This window comes from Pocillopora verrucosa, chromosome 9, assembly GCF_036669915.1.
Source record: "Pocillopora verrucosa isolate sample1 chromosome 9, ASM3666991v2, whole genome shotgun sequence".
Classification (NCBI taxonomy): Eukaryota; Metazoa; Cnidaria; class Anthozoa; order Scleractinia; family Pocilloporidae; genus Pocillopora; species Pocillopora verrucosa.
The window spans coordinates 7031022-7046647 of NC_089320.1; the positions used below are offsets into that span (position 1 = coordinate 7031022).

Here is a 15626-nt window from a genome sequence, read left to right on the forward strand (position 1 = left end):
ATTTCTAAACTCAACCCTTTAACCCTTTAGAGTGACTAGCATCTAATTTCTCCTTACAGGATCACCCCTGAATCATGCAGTAAGGTCTTGAGAATAAAGAAAATTATCAGCAGCAACAGCTGTTGATTGTTACACAAATTCTCCTTGTCAGTACCTTAAAAAATGTATGGGGAACAGTATGGAAAAGACCTTTAGTGATGTTAGGGTGTAAAGGGTTCATTTTTAGCTACAGGTCAATGTTATTACAATTTCAAATTAAAAGATAAAAATGCCTAAAAACTGATCTTTTATTGTTCTCAGTTGTTATGTCAAAGTGTCCTCAGATCTCAAGTATTCCCCAAAATCAGCTTGATGGAAACACATGATATCTGTAGGATTTGCTTGGCAACAATCTTGTGTTGAACGAGACGTGGCACCAAAAACCTAAAATAAAAAAAATTAGGAAGTGCAGCTATTTCAAGAGATTTCCCCATTCTTTGAGAGGGAAGTGCTCAATAAACAAATTTTTTGGTGTATTTGAAGTTTTGATTAAATCGTTTTTGCCACACTGAATGCGTTCTCTATTGCTAATCCTACATTTTAGAAAAGTGCCATATCATATGAGCCTTGTAGATGGTCCAGCACACTTGAATCCCTGGAAAAAAATGATGGAAACTTTAAATTTTTGCATTGTGGTACTCCTTGGGGTCCTAGTACAAGACAAAGAATAGCACTGGTAGCTTTCAGACCTTTTATGGAGAAATTATTCTACAAATATGCTCTACCACATAAATGCCCTATCATGTTTGATGCATCTCTGGTGGGTGAAATTAGAAGCCACACCCATACAATTGAATTTAAAGGTTTTTATTACAAATTCCAACAATCACTGACCTCATTTCTTTATGAATTCCATAATTCCCTTCCCCCACCACATGGGCTTATATTCAAGGGAAGACCATCTAATCACAAACTATCATGGGTAAGGATTTCCATATTTCTTATCCTCACATCACAAGTCACTAACCCTTTACACCCTTAACATCATTATGCATACTCTCCATACTGTTCTCTTTACATTTTCTAGGTTCTAACAAGAAGAATTTGTAAAGCCATCAAGAGCTGTCTTAGTTGCTGATCATTTCCTTTATTCTTGTGAATTGATTCAAGGAATAAATTGTGAAGAGGAATTAGAACCTTCTCACTCTTTAAATGGTTAACTGTGCTATATTTTCACACGTTTAGAGAAATTCCATCCCATTTTGATACATGCATACAAAATCTCCCTTCAAGATGACAGTTTTTTTTCACTCACCAATGGAAGGTCATTCATAGAGTATACAATAACTCCTTGGTACTGTGGTGTGTTTTCTGTTATCCTCCCAAGGCCAGACTTCAAGATGTGATTCCCATAGAGAAAAGACTGCTCTCCTGCTGGCTTCATCCAGATTTTAGACTGGAAATGAAGAACAAACATGAAACATTATAGCTCATAACATTCCAATGTATAAAAACTATATTCATTATAAATACAGGAGAACCCAGTCTTATGGCGACCTTGGTAATACTGTCACCTCATTGTTATGGCCTCTATTTTATGGCTGAGAAAATGGCCATAGATTTTTGTATAAAAAAACACATGTTAATGTGGTCAGCTATTGCCACATTTACAGTCCCAAACAGTACAATCCTTTATAATTTCATCCCACTAAATTAAGAAAACAAAAATGCTTGAAACATATCAATTTCATTGATCTTTGTCACTTACTGATCAAACGGCCAATTTATTTTACAAAGTAAGTAACACTCCTTCCTGTTTTCATTACAAACATGATGAAAGGAAATAAATTTTGACCCTTGTGATTACGAAGTTTGATCCTGCCCCAGTAAAACACCCATAAATGGAAATGTATTCTTGAAAAAAGTGATTCCAAGGAGTGTGAGACAAATTTGAAGTACAGAAAAGTGAAATGTAAGCTAACCATATTAAAAATTGGGCAAAGTTGACTAGTATGTAAGCAGTACCTCTGGCCAGTAGTATTTCCTAAGCCTCCAAAGATCTTACCAGCTAGAGGTTCAAGATCAAATAAAAAAAATGAAATGAATTCTTAAAATAAAATGATTCCGAGGTGTAAGACTACAATTTGGAGTGCAGGAAAGGAAATTGTGGAGCAAATGGTTTCAAAAATTGGGCAAAGTTGACTTAAAATATGCAAGCTTTATCTCTAGCTGATAGCTGACAGCTAGGGGTACAAGGCCAAATAAAAAATAAATGGAAACATATTCATGAAAAAAGTGACTCAAAGGAGTGTAAGGTTAATTTGGAGTGTAGAAAAAGTTAAACGTGAAGCAAACCGTACAAAGGTGTAGTAACTATTTGGCAAAGTTGACTTAATATGCAAGCTATACCCCTAGCCAATAGTATTCTTTAAAGCCTCCTGAGATCCTACTGGCTAGAGGTACAAGACAATAGAAATTTCATTTTGGGGATCTTTCTAACCAGTAGCACTATGACAAGGGCATTATAGTGGCAATACCATTCATAAGTTTTGTTTACCCTTGCAAGCACAGGTCTTAGCAGCTACAGTGTTAAGCTAAAACTCTGCTGAACAAGAAACTTAAGATCGTCGAGGGTGAAGGAAGCAGCCATACAAAATTTAGCAAAATTTCCTTGATTTAGACTCAACAATGTATTCTTCACATGTAAAGCATGTTATAATGTTCATGTCTGGTTCAATCACATCACTTGACTATAGGTAAATCGTAAATAGAGTAACCAGAATAGTCCACCATATTGAAATAGCCGACAATTTCCAGCTTTCCAAGCTGAGGGGCATTTTGTTGTGCATGTTCTGTAAGTTTTAGTTTGATGCGAGAAACTGCTGGTATGTGCCTGCATCAGTTTTCTGCGAAAGAATTGTGAAAGAAAAGAAGCAGGAAAATATGTTAGAAAACAACAATGGATCGAGTATTTGAGACAACTTTTCTTGTCATTTTTCCTCCTGTAACTTAGATGGATGTGGCAAAAATTTAAACATTAAAAATTGTTGCATGGTGTGTGGAAGGAGGGTATTTTCAAAAGCAAAAGATTGTACAAACAACTTCAAGTGTTGTCTTGTAATTGTTTGGGCGTTCTGGATGTAGATGTTGTGAAGGATGCAAGAGGCCTGTCCAAGAGCACTAATAAATTGGATGGTATACTTTAATCGTGTCATTACTATCTCAAGTTACAAGTTTTTTTTTGACATGAATCACAACCAGCAGGGTCGGTCACCAAAACAAAAAGGTCAATGTCAAGTAAAGAAAAGTAAGACAACATTAGTACTAGAGATATAGTCACCTTAGATCAAAGAGTTTGTTAGAAATGGATGAATAATTGTGAATTTTATCAGAGTAAGGAAAAGTCTTTTCAATTATTAGTCCCTGAAATATCATCAGATATGATCAATGATGTGGAGAAATTGAGAATTAAAGCAAGTACTAGTTTGGGCTTCCAGCTGTAATATGAATAGTTAAATAAATCAATTTTTCCCAATAAAACTCATATTCATTTATCATTTCAACTGCACAACAAATCATATATACTCTTTCCAACCTTATTCTCCAACCTACATTTGAAGAGAACCAAGAGTTCTGTGACAATTAAGTGGTCTGAAATGACTCTTATTACATGCCAAACATCAAAGAAACAGAAGGGCTGATATTTAACAGTGAGGATAAGAAAACAAAATATTTCCAAAAGTCTTTTTTTCCTGGGAACAGGACTAAATAAGGTCAGATTAAACTAATATGGTGAGGTTTATTGATCTCTTTGTGAAAATGGATGATTTACATCTATCAGATTTTAGAGAAATGAGACTTAAGTCAAAAGGGGACTATGATATTGCATATTCTGCAGTAATGGACACTGGCTTTGATGCTCATTTGAAGAAATTTATAGTTTTCAAGCCAGGGGTTTGGCTGTGCCAATTTTAAAGCAGGCAAATCACATATCAGTCACTTAAGACATTTTATAGCTCTCACTGGAAGCTCAGCACTCGTAAGGAACATGACAATATTTCACCTGATCACTCCTTATATTCTTTTCCAATAAAATTTGGACAAAACTTTCAAAAACTTGATTGGTAATTTTACAGTTGCGAATAAGATTTAAACACAAGTTGCATATAGCATAAGCTGGATGAGGCAAGTTACAAGGGGAGAAAAAAAGATTGATCATTTATACCAATAGTAAGCTTCTGGTACTAATTACATTCCCTTGAATACCAGCTAGGCTCAGTAAATGTCACACCTATCCATTCTGTCAATAGTAGCAACTATATGTAGTGGGGTCACATCTCCCTTGACAGCAGAGAACATAAAAGTTAATTCCTATCATCAGTCTCAAGTAAGAAAAAAAATCGAAGGATCACGATATTTCTGGCAAAGTAAAATACAAGTCAAACTAGTTTGAAGACATTTTAACGTGAAATTCGTTTTTAAATATGACAGAAATACTGTAGTAAACATTCTAAAGAAACAAGGAGTTCCAGCCCCTTGAGTAATTATCCATCTGTTGTATCACTCGTCTCATATTTTAAGAACCACAGAGAGTTTGATAATTTTAACCTGCAAGTTTCATAGTACACTTCCACTCAAAATTCATTTCTTATAGCAGAGGTATTCTACTGAAATAAATAGGACAGAATGAAGCTGACGCCATTCGTTTCGAATAGCACATGAACATGATGAAAACGGCACCAGTTTAAACTTATGAGACATAACCCACTCTTTTTTTTGAGGTAAATGAACTGGTTAGGCCGAAAGCTAAGTAAATAACCAACGAACTGACAGTGGTGAGGGATTTGGGGGCCCATGTGATAAATAAGTTTTACCGAAGTTTATCCTCTAGTCAGCACTTCAAGCTCGAAAAGGCAATTAGAAAAATTCTCACCAAAACACAGCAACAAAATAAGATAAAACCGGAGATGATTGAGACAAGACTATAACCGTTGTTAAGACACATACCTACATACCATGTGCAACAGACTTAGAGAGCAAAAAAACCAAAGACACTTTTAAGCCATGACTTGGAAAATCCATCTCAACCTCCCAAAAACGAATTCGCCAAAGGTCGTAGTAAGAGCGACTCAATCCTGAAGCTGGAACATTTTTTAAAGCCTTGTGTTCTATGTGACTACAAAGAGAAAGAAAAAACGATGTTATTTGAAGTGATTTGAAGCTTGGTGGCCACCTCGTACGTAACGCAATTTTATATCAAAGTTTAAGTAAAATAAGATCAAATTCTAAACTACCTTCTATTATCGTAACGAATATCTCAAGATCGCCTCCACATACAACTTCGTGATTCACAGAAGTAAGACATCCACATCTTAAGACTAACCGTCAAGGTTTGTTGTCTCGTGTGCACATCTAGATCGTCAGCAAATCAAATCTCAAACTTCAAGTTTTCGGCCTTTTTTCGCGTTTTGTTCGCACTTTGACCATCAAAATGTCCTCGTCCGAAGAGCCAGCAAACTCCACGAGTATCTACAGAGTTAGAAATGGTTGTTATACTCTCTCATCTCTCTCCAAAAAATATTACATAAAGGTGTCGATCGCCCAGGTGAGAATCCGCGGAAAAGCGCTGGAAATATTAAAGTGGCACGCATTAAACAAATTTTATCAGCGCATGCGCAGACGAAGTACCCCAGGCAGTTTGCGGCGTAATCAAAAAACTTATGGGCTCTCGACTACGTAGGGATGGATGTAATTTTTGCGACAAACCGTCAATGTTACATTTGTTCTTGAATACTTACACCACGACTTTTTAAGGATCACCAAAGACCACTCTAAGGACAACGAAATCAGCCCAGTAGTACTAATTAGCATAAATATTATTTTCACAATCACCGTACCCATTTTAGGTTGGTGGGCAAGCTATCCCTGTTTTGTCTGGTCATACGTCTTCATTAAAGCCAAATTGTTGCTTGAAGCTAAGTCTGTCCTTGTTTATTCACAGGTAAGTGTGTAAAGGGTAGATAGAAAAATGGGCAAGTTTTGGTTGTAACGCGTAACGCAATCTTCGCAAGAAAAACTTTCAAAAACATTTTCCTTAAAAAAAGGCAGCTCGTAAGGACAAACCAATTATACCTAATGATAACACACAATGTACACTACAACTAAGCAAAATTTTAACATTTCAAGTTTTTTAAAATACATTCAAAGGATTCATGATTCTTGAGTATCCTTCTTGTGACGCTTGCATGTAATTTATGCACAGTAATGTTTCCTTACTCGACAAACCCACGAACCGTATAATATTAAGCCAAGCTTTAATAATTATTCGATCTAAAAGAAATACATTTATAATTCGCAATTAGAACAAACGAGACTGATGATAGGAATTAACTTTTATGTTCCCTGCTGTCAAGGGAGCTATGACCCCACTACATATAGTTGCTACTATTGACAGAATGGATAGGTGTGACATTTACTGAGCCTAGCTGGTATTCAAGAAAATGCAATTAGTACCAGAAGCTTTCTATTGGTATAAATGATCAATCTTTTTTTCTCCCCTTGTAGCTTGCCTCATCCAGCTTATGCTATATGCAACTTGTGTTAATCTTGTAACTAAATTCAAAAACTTCAATATAAACTTACTTCTGTGGCGGGTCGTTACAACCGTCTCACTTTACGGGTTAGCAGATTCTCCAGGTTAGCAGATTTAGAGACAGAAAAACGATAACAAAATAACTTCTTTCTCACTTCGCTTCTGCTGAAAAGCTGACTTAAAACATAATAATCTGACGCTTTTAAATCAGTCTATTGAATTAATGTCAATCACGATTCTTGTCATCGAATAAATTTGTCAACACGAGGCAACGCCTATTTTTTTAAACGAAATGCATGGCCTCACAAGATTTCGGGTAAGGAAAAAAAGCTTATTTAAAAACGTAACATAAAAAAAACGCAGACGAGGATACGTGTACCTTTCTGCACGAGTGTTATTGACACTTTTTATTCTGCTCGTTATTTCAGGACGCGTTCAGCTTACACAAAGTTCACAGGGAGCGTGCTATTGCAATCGTACAGAATGTCAGTGAGCAACAGGAATTCAAACGATTGGACCCAACGTCTTATTGCCAGCAATAGCAGCTCATCCTCACTTTCGAGCCTCCCCCGCTCACCGGTTCCAGAAAGAAGCGGGTTGACGATAGAGTATGCACAGAGAGAAATGAGAGAAACGAGAGAAAGAGATGAGAGAGGAAATAGAGAGGGAATGGAAAGAGAATTGAAAGAGCGAAGAAAAAGGGAAACAAAAGTAAGAGAAGACAGAACCGCAGAGGAGAGCCTGCCACTTCAGGAGACTCCACCCTGGCAGTGTGAGCATTACCAGAGACGTTGTACTGTCAAGTTTCCATGTTGCGGAGTGTTTTATCCGTGCGAACGCTGTCACAATTTATCGGAGACATGCCCTGCTAATGATAAGAAGGCACGTCATGCGACGCATGTCAAGTGCAGAAGTTGTGGACGCGAAGAAGAGGTTAGTATCTTTTGCATTCTTGGAATCTTGTCGTAATGAAGTAGCATAGAGAAATAAAGTCATAAAAAACCCGATTTTATCCCAAAATACCTGACGTTAAGATCCCATGGGGGTGAGTTACATCTAACTTCAGATTAATCAGAAAACCAAGAGCAATAGAAAGCCTTCGCCTTGAGCGACGTTGAAAACGAATTTCTTGTAAGCACGAAGGCTGATCAGCGCGGGAAAATAATTTTGGCCAGGTCCCCACTGGTTTTGGTTTGGCATCTGATTGGGTGAGAAGTTGGTGCGAGGCTTTTAGCTTGATCCTACAGTTATGTAGGGAAATCAATGTCATATGCTGGGTTATTATCGTCACTTAGTTGAAACAAGAGAACTTGGCTCCAATAGGCAACTGTTTAAATCATGCCTCTATATAAATTGCTCTAGATATTGCTTGTGACGCAATGTTTAGCTTAACTGATAGAGGGATAAACAACTTCTTTGCAACATTCTGAAATTAAAAATCACTTTTTAACGTAACACCCTCTGACTGATGATATTCTAATCTAATTCAGATAAACGAAGAAAGTCAAACCTGCAAACGCTGTGGCGTAAAATTGTCAGAATATTTCTGCCCAAAGTGTAAGCATTTTATGGGTATTGACAAGAACCCTTTCCACTGTGAGAAGTGTAAAATCTGCCGGTAAGTTGTTGATTTATTACTGAACAGACGCACGGCAACTTGGAATCTATTTGTTTTATATAATAAAGAATTAAAACAAGTTTTAATGATGACGTCATCTATACGTCTGTTCTCCAATAGATCATAAGTGAGAACCAACCAGAATGCGTGCAGAACTGAGCTTATAATATAAAACGACTTAGTGACACGTTCATTACCCCGTATGCTATACATTCAAAACATCCAGTTATATGCAGAGTCAAAATCCTTTTTAGAACGTATTGTTTTCTTTAAAACTAAAAGAGACAGTTTTAAGGGAATACAACAAAGGCTGTTATAAGTACTGTTAACTCCTGCGCCCTCCAAACGTTTCTTTAAGTGCCACTGAATATTTCTCCAGACGAAGCAAATCTCGGTTCGTGAAACTGAGGCCACTCTGCTTTGCCAACAAAATCTGTTCCGAGTGCTATTGAGAGCGAAGTGATGCAAAGTTTTGCATTGCACAATAACATTTTGAATAATTTCCAAAAGGTCATAAAGAGACGTAACATAGATTGAAAGAAGAAAACGACACGTTGAGCACTGGCCTGTTTTACCTTTGCAAAGAACATTGCAATAGTTTTTGCTTTGAGAGAAACATCCGCCGGCTTGGAATAACGTTAGTGGCGTGATAACCCTATCATTTTATTTAACCAAACTGCTTTTCAGCTTTTACAAGGACAGATCATTTCACTGCGACGTGTGCAATGTTTGCATGGAGAAGCGAATGGAGGGAAAACACGAATGTCGGCCGAACTCAGGACACGACGATTGTTGCATCTGCTTGGAGGTAATTATAGATCATATTTAATACTTTTAAATTGCTTCAAACACAGCCGGGAATTTACGCTTTGTGGCAAAGGTCTTAAAGGACACCAAAAGCACAAAAAAAAAGTACCAGCTTTATCATTGACACCCTTTGCATATTTTGTTTTACTTTCCAAAGAACCCATCAGAATGCTACAGAACGCCAGTGAGCCACAAGCATTCAAATGATTGGACCCAATATCCTACAACCATTAGTGACGCCTCCTCCTCACTTTTTAGCCCCCCCCCTTCAGAAAGAAGCAGGTTGATGCTAGGGAATGTATATTCCAGTGAGGTGAGTCTACGGCATAGTGGTCCATTGCCAGTGAATTACCAACGTGTGACACCAACAAGGGGGCAGTTCCCCATTGTCTTTAGCTTCAGCCGAGGCACTGACTGGCCTAACCAAAATGAAAACCTGCCAAGTAACAAACATCAAACTGACTTTTCAAGGTTTGAAAACGTTTCTGTAGGAAATAAGACTCAGGCTGCATCACCTTCACTTGGAGTCAGACCATTGGCGCCCCCTGTGAGGTATCCAGCCGTTACCACACCAGATTTTCATACCAACACTCGGCAATTCTCTTCAAGCACGACTTCAGGAAGTGTAGCCCCAGTTACTTCCACTAAGGATGAGTTTAGCAGTCATGGACAAGAAGGCGTAGGGGACTTCCACATGTACAGGCCCTCCCATGGGGATACCCAAGCAAATGGAGGTTTGACTTCAACAGAAATGGTTTATTCAGAGAGACGAGAGGAAAGCTTGAGGAGCCATGGCCTATTCAATTATCAACGGGGCGATTCATTTGCCTCAGTATCGCTCAGGTACCCTTCACTGGTTCCTCTAGAACAACAAGTGGCTGAAATCGATAGAGTTCCTAAAGAGCGAGAAGATCGAACCAAAAAGCAGAGAGAGGCGCCACAAAGACATAGGGATACAAGATCAAGGAAGCAAAGAGAGTCGCCACAAAGACATAAGGATACAAGATCAAGGAAACAAAGAGAGGTGGCGCAAAGACATAGGGATGCAAGATCAAGGAAGCAAAGAGAGGTGGCACAAAGACATACGGATACAAGATCAAGGGAGCAAAGAGAGGTGGCACAAAGACATAAGGACGCAAGATCAAGGAAGCAAAGAGAGGTGGCACAAAGACATAAGGACGCAAGATCAAGGAAGCTAAGAGAGGTGGCACAAAGACATAAGGATGCAAGATCAAGGAAGCAAAGAGAGGTGGCACAAAGACATAGGGATACGAGAGAAAAGAAGCAAAGAGAGGAAACGTTTCCAAGGTTTGAAAACGTTTCTGTAGGAAATAAGACTCAGGCAGCATCAGAAAGAAGCAGGTTGATGCTAGGGAATGTATATTCCAGGGCAAAGAGTCTACGGCACTCAGGTCCATTGCCAGTGAATTACCAACTTGTGACACCAACAAGGGGGCAGTTTCCCAGCCGAGGCACTGATTGGCCTGACCGAAATGAAAACCTGCCAAGAAACAAACATCAAACTGGCTGTTCAAGGTTTGAAAACGTTTCTGTAGGAAGTGAGACTCAGCCTTCACCTGGAGTCAGACCATTGGCGCCCCCTGTGAGAAATTCAGCCGTTACCATACCAAGTTTTGGTACTTCCACTATTGATTTGTTTTGTAGTCATGGACAACAACGCGTTGGGGACTTCAACAGGTACTGGACCTCCGATGGAGTTGTTCCAGCACTTAGTGGTTTGCCTTTGTCACTTCAGGAGACTCCATTCTGGCAGTGTGAGCATTACCAGAGACATTGCACGGTCAAGTTTTCATGTTGCGCAATGTTTTATCCGTGCCAACACTGTCATAATTTATCGGGGATATGCCCTGCTAATCATAAGAAGGCACGTCATGCGACGCATGTCAAGTGCAGAAATTGTGGACGCGAAGAAGAGGTTAGTATCTTTTGCATTCTTGGAATCTTGTTGCCCCCGCAGGGTTTTTGGCCCCAGAGGGCCAAAAACCCGAGGAGGCACCTTAGGACTCCCCGCGTAATATAGAGGAAGACTGGAGAAGAGGGAATGTGGGTATTTTTGGTAGATCATAACCAGAAAAAATCTCGATTTGATCGCTTGCACGGCCGCAAGGCATCAACGTTTTTCGCGCAAATGGTCATGGGCTGCCAGTAAAAAGACACGCGTGCGAGGACTTTTAGGATCGGCGTCCTTGACACGAGATTTGTCCTAGTATTGAGGAAGACTGGAGAAGAGAGAATGTAGGTGTTTTCGGTTGATCGTAACCAAAAAAAATCTCGATTTGATCGCTTGCACGGCCGCAAGGTATCAACGTTTTTCCCGCAAATGGTCATAACTACACAACTGTAAACAACAAGCCCAACTCAAAAAAAAAAAAAGAAAATGGTACTGTAGGGCGGGGGCAGCTCTAGTGAGAACTATAACTAGTCGTAATGAAGTAGCTTAGAGAAACAAAATCATAAAAACCCGATTTCATCCCAAATACCTGACGTTAAGATCCCATGGGAGTGAGTTACATCTAACTTCAGATTAATCAGAAAACCAAGAGCAATAGAAAGACTACGGCTTGAGCGACGTTGAAAACAAATTCCTTGTAAGCACGAAGGCCAAGCAGCGCGGGAAAACAATTTTGGCCAGGTCCCCACTGGTTTTGGTTTGGCATCTGATTGGGTGAGAAGTTGGTGCGAGGCTTTTAGCTTGATCCTACACTTCTATTACGGGAAATCAATTTAACCTGCCGGGTTATTATCGTCACTTAGTTGAAACAAGAGAACTCGGCTCCAATAGGCAACTGTTTAAATCATGCCTCTATATAAATTGCTCTAGATTGCTTGTGACGCAATGTTTAGCTTAACTGATAGAGGGATAAACAACTTCTTTGCAACATTCTGAAATTAAAAATCACTTTTTAACGTAACACCCTCTGACTGATGATATTCTAATCTAATTCAGATAAACGAAGAAAGTCAAACCTGCAAACGCTGTGGCGTAAAATTGTCAGAATATTTCTGCCCAAAGTGTAAGCATTTTATGGGTATTGACAAGAACCCTTTCCACTGTGAGAAGTGTAAAATCTGCCGGTAAGTTGTTTTTCAATTGAATTATACTCAACAAATAGATTCCAAGTTGCCATGCGTCTGTTCAGTAATAGATCACAGAGGACGTCAAAATGTGGTCAGAACAAAAAAGTGGCGCACGAGGCGCAGCCGAGTGTGTCACTGATAATAAAGAATTAAAACAAGTTTTAATGATGACGTCATCTATACGTCTGTTCTCCAATAGATCATAAGTGAGAACCAACCAGAATGCGTGCAGAACTGAGCTTATAATATAAAACGACTTAGTGACACGTTCATTATCCCGTATGCTATACATTCAAAACATCCAGTTATATGCAGAGTCAAAATCCTTTTTAGAACGTATTGTTTTCTTTAAACCTAAAAGAGATAGTTTTAAGGGAATACAACAAAGGCTGTTATAAGTACTGTTAACTCGTGCGCTCCAAACGTTTCTTTAAGTGCTATTGAATATTTCTCCAGGCGAAGAAAATCTGTGCCTGGCCAACAAAATCTATCCCGAGTGCTATTGAGAGCGAAGTAATGCAAAGTATTGCATTGCGCAACAACATTTGGAACAATTTCCAAAAGGTCATAAAGAGACGTAACATAGATTGAAAGAAGAAAACGATAGAATGGTTTTTGCTTTGGGAGAAACATCCGCCGGCTTAGAATAACGTTAGTGACGTGATGGCCCTATCATTTCATTTAATCAAACTGTTGTTTCAGCTTAAACAAGGACACATCCTTTCACTGCGACGTGTGCAATGTTTGCATGGGGAAGCAAATGGAGGGAAAACACAAATGTCGGCTGAACTCAGGACAACTTGACAATTGTTGCATCTGCTTTGAGGTAATTATATATAGATCATATTCCACACTTTTAAATTGCTCCAAACACAGGTGGGAATTTATGCTTTGTAGCAAAGATCTTAAAAGACGTCTGAAGCCCTAGGAGACAGCTCTTAATAATGAAAATGTCTGGGTACGAGTGTTACTGACACGTTAAATTCTGCATGCTATTTCAGGAGGTGTTCACCGGTGGCCAAATCATGCCATGCTCACATAAGGTTCATAAAGAGTGTGGCTCTAGAATGATGTTTTATGCAGAGATACAGAATCGCGTGTAAGTATGTTTAGATAGTCCAAAGTAACTGTTCATAACGTTTTACAGGATATTAATAAACGAGAGTATAACTTAAGTAATGGTGGTGGTGCTGTCGTAATGAAACCGTTTCCGTAGTTGTCAGTTGATGTATCAAGACTTCTCTTACTTGATGCAATGAACACGCCATTATGCTGTAGTGATGTAAACATAAAACCCGGATATTCTGTGGGTGTAACAATTAGTGCTGTGTTACGCAATGAGGTACAGTATCAAACGGCAGTTTGTTCGTCAATGTCGAAAGAAATCCAGGATAACTTTGGTTTGGCAGGAAACTCGAGCCAGCTTCTCAATAAATCAAGTACAAAACTAAAAGCAATTTCGGCTTGGTCATTCACGTTTTCGCGCACTTTCCTGACTTTGAATTCTTATTGGTTATGAGTAATTCTAAACGAGTGTCACAAGTAACCGGGATTACGTTGGCTTTCCATCACTTCGCTCTGTGATTGGTCCAGAAAACTACATCTCGACCAATCAGATACAAAACTAACCCTATCTGCGACATAATCACTCCTTTTCTTCCCGCCTTTAGAGGAGTGTACTTTGAGAGCTCTGTATCTTACAGTTTCTTTTTCTTTTGCTTTTAGTCTTACTTGCCCGATGTGCCGCCACCCTGTGGAAGGTCACGAAACAGAGGATCCAAGCCAAGATGGTTAATACAAGCTTGAATTCTCCACTACAAAGTGCTAAACACAATCAAGATGCCACGTTAGAAATATAACTTAAAGTGGTTGGAAACAAAAAAGAAGTTATAAAAGCGAAATTATTTCAAACTAATTATTATGGGTCTTTTTAATACGCTACTTGAAATGTATGGAAACATTCTCAGTTCTTTAGGTCTCTGTTTGTTTCACTTAAATCCAGTTTAACGACACGTTTTTATGGCGTGGATGGGATATACCTACTAACTTGCCCAAAGAGGTTGAAGAACAGTTTCTTTTGTAACAAATAGGTTTGCTATAACGTTCTCCAGACGCGAAGGTCAAACTCACATAGATACCGGCATGGATTGGGGCTAGGCGGGGGATTAGTTTCTACAGAGGGCTTGATTTAAATTTTTTTCAGGTGGTTTGTTTTGTTCATGAACAAACAATATTACATTATTTTAAGATAGTAGTAGTATCCTACAAAATAAATATTGAAAAATACGTTCGTCCTGATTATTGCTCTGACTGCAGTAGGTTATTTCTAAACTCAACCCTTTAACCCTTTAGAGTGACTAGCATCTAATTTCTCCTTACAGGATCAACCCTGAATCATGCAGTAAGGTCTTGAGAATAAAGAAAATTATCAGCAGCAACAGCTGTTGATTGTTACACAAATTCTCCTTGTCAGTATCTTAAAAAATGTATGGGGAACAGTATGGAAAAGACCTTTAGTGATGTTAGGGTGTAAAGGGTTCATTTTTAGCTACAGGTCAATGTTATTACAATTTCAAATTAAAAGATAAAAATTCCTAAAAACTGATCTTTTATTGTTCTCAGTTGTTATGTCAAAGTGTCCTCAGATCTCAAGTATTCCCCAAAATCAGCTTGATGGAAACACATGATATCTGTAGGATTTGCTTGGCAACAATCTTGTGTTGAACGAGACATGGCACCAAAAACCTAAAATAAAAAAAATTAGGAAGTGCAGCTATTTCAAGAGATTTCCCCATTCTTTGAGAGGGAAGTGCTCAATAAACGAATTTTTTGGTGTATTTGAAGTTTTGATTAAATTGTTTTTGCCACACTGAATGCGTTCTCTATTGCTAATCCTACATTTTAGAAAAGTGCCATATCATATGAGCCTTGTAGATGGTCCAGCACACTTGAATCCCTGGAAAAAAATGATGGAAACTTTAAATTTTTGCATTGTGGTACTCCTTGGGGTCCTAGTACAAGACAAAGAATAGCACTGGTAGCTTTCAGACCTTTTATGGAGAAATTATTCTACAAAAATGCTCTACCACATAAATGCCCTATCATGTTTGATGCACCTCTGGTGGGTGAAATTAGAAGCCACACCCATACAATTGAATTTAAAGGTTTTTATAATAAATTCCAACAATCACTGACCTCATTTCTTTATGAATTCCATAATTCCCTTCCCCCACCTCCTGGGCTTATATTCAAGGGAAGACCATCTAATCACAAACTATCATGGGTAAGGATTTCCATATTTCTCTTCTTACATCACAAGTCATTAACCCTTTACACCCTAACATCATTATGAATACTCTCCATACTGTTCTCTACATATTTTCTAGGTTCTAACAAGGAGAATTTGTAAAACCATCAGGAGCTATCTTAGTTGCTGATCATTTCCTTTATTCTTGTGAACTGATTCAAGGAATAAATTGTGAGGAGGAATTAGAACCTTGTCACTCTTCCTCTCAAAGGGTCAACTGTGCT

General features: G+C 38.5%; 2 protein-coding genes and 1 long non-coding RNA gene across 6 annotated transcripts; 2 read left to right on the forward strand and 1 right to left on the reverse strand.

Annotated features, from left to right (window-relative positions):
* Positions 1-63: 63 nt before the first annotated feature.
* Positions 64-5617, reverse strand: LOC136283614 (uncharacterized). Of its 4 annotated transcripts, none has more exons than XR_010718883.1 (5): positions 5274-5617; positions 4995-5155; positions 2005-2047; positions 1295-1435; positions 64-634 (listed from the first exon to the last, which is right to left on the reverse strand). It is a non-coding gene; the product is annotated as an uncharacterized lncRNA (long non-coding RNA). The 4 variants fall into 4 exon arrangements; XR_010718884.1 differs by lacking the exon at positions 2005-2047 and adding an exon at positions 874-941 and having other exon boundaries at positions 4987-5155; XR_010718882.1 differs by having other exon boundaries at positions 4987-5155.
* A 781-nt stretch (positions 5618-6398) lies between these two features.
* Positions 6399-14382, forward strand: LOC136283332 (uncharacterized). The gene is made up of 8 exons (XM_066171942.1): positions 6399-6442; positions 7000-7167; positions 9279-10213; positions 10727-10932; positions 11965-12092; positions 12798-12921; positions 13097-13194; positions 13821-14382. The coding sequence occupies exons 1-8, from the start codon at positions 6399-6401 to the stop codon at positions 13888-13890; spliced, it is 1773 nt and encodes a 590-aa protein (XP_066028039.1). The 3' UTR covers positions 13891-14382.
* On the forward strand, positions 7241-9018 carry LOC136283287 (RING finger and CHY zinc finger domain-containing protein 1-like). The gene is made up of 3 exons (XM_066171849.1): positions 7241-7504; positions 8062-8189; positions 8877-9018. The coding sequence occupies exons 1-3, from the start codon at positions 7241-7243 to the stop codon at positions 9016-9018; spliced, it is 534 nt and encodes a 177-aa protein (XP_066027946.1).
* Positions 14383-15626: the final 1244 nt, after the last annotated feature.

Coding starts and splice junctions, on each gene's coding strand:
- LOC136283332 (XM_066171942.1), top strand. CDS start 6,399: ATGACCCCACTACATATAGTTGCTACTATTGACAGAATGGATAG. Junction 10,214..10,726: donor AAGAGAGGTGGCACAAAGAC/ATAAGGATGCAA, acceptor TTGTTCCAGCAC/TTAGTGGTTTGCCTTTGTCA. Junction 12,922..13,096: donor ATTGTTGCATCTGCTTTGAG/GTAATTATATAT, acceptor ATGCTATTTCAG/GAGGTGTTCACCGGTGGCCA.
- LOC136283287 (XM_066171849.1), top strand. CDS start 7,241: ATGGAAAGAGAATTGAAAGAGCGAAGAAAAAGGGAAACAAAAGTAAGA. Junction 7,505..8,061: donor GTTGTGGACGCGAAGAAGAG/GTTAGTATCTTT, acceptor AATCTAATTCAG/ATAAACGAAGAAAGTCAAAC. Junction 8,190..8,876: donor GAGAAGTGTAAAATCTGCCG/GTAAGTTGTTGA, acceptor ACTGCTTTTCAG/CTTTTACAAGGACAGATCAT.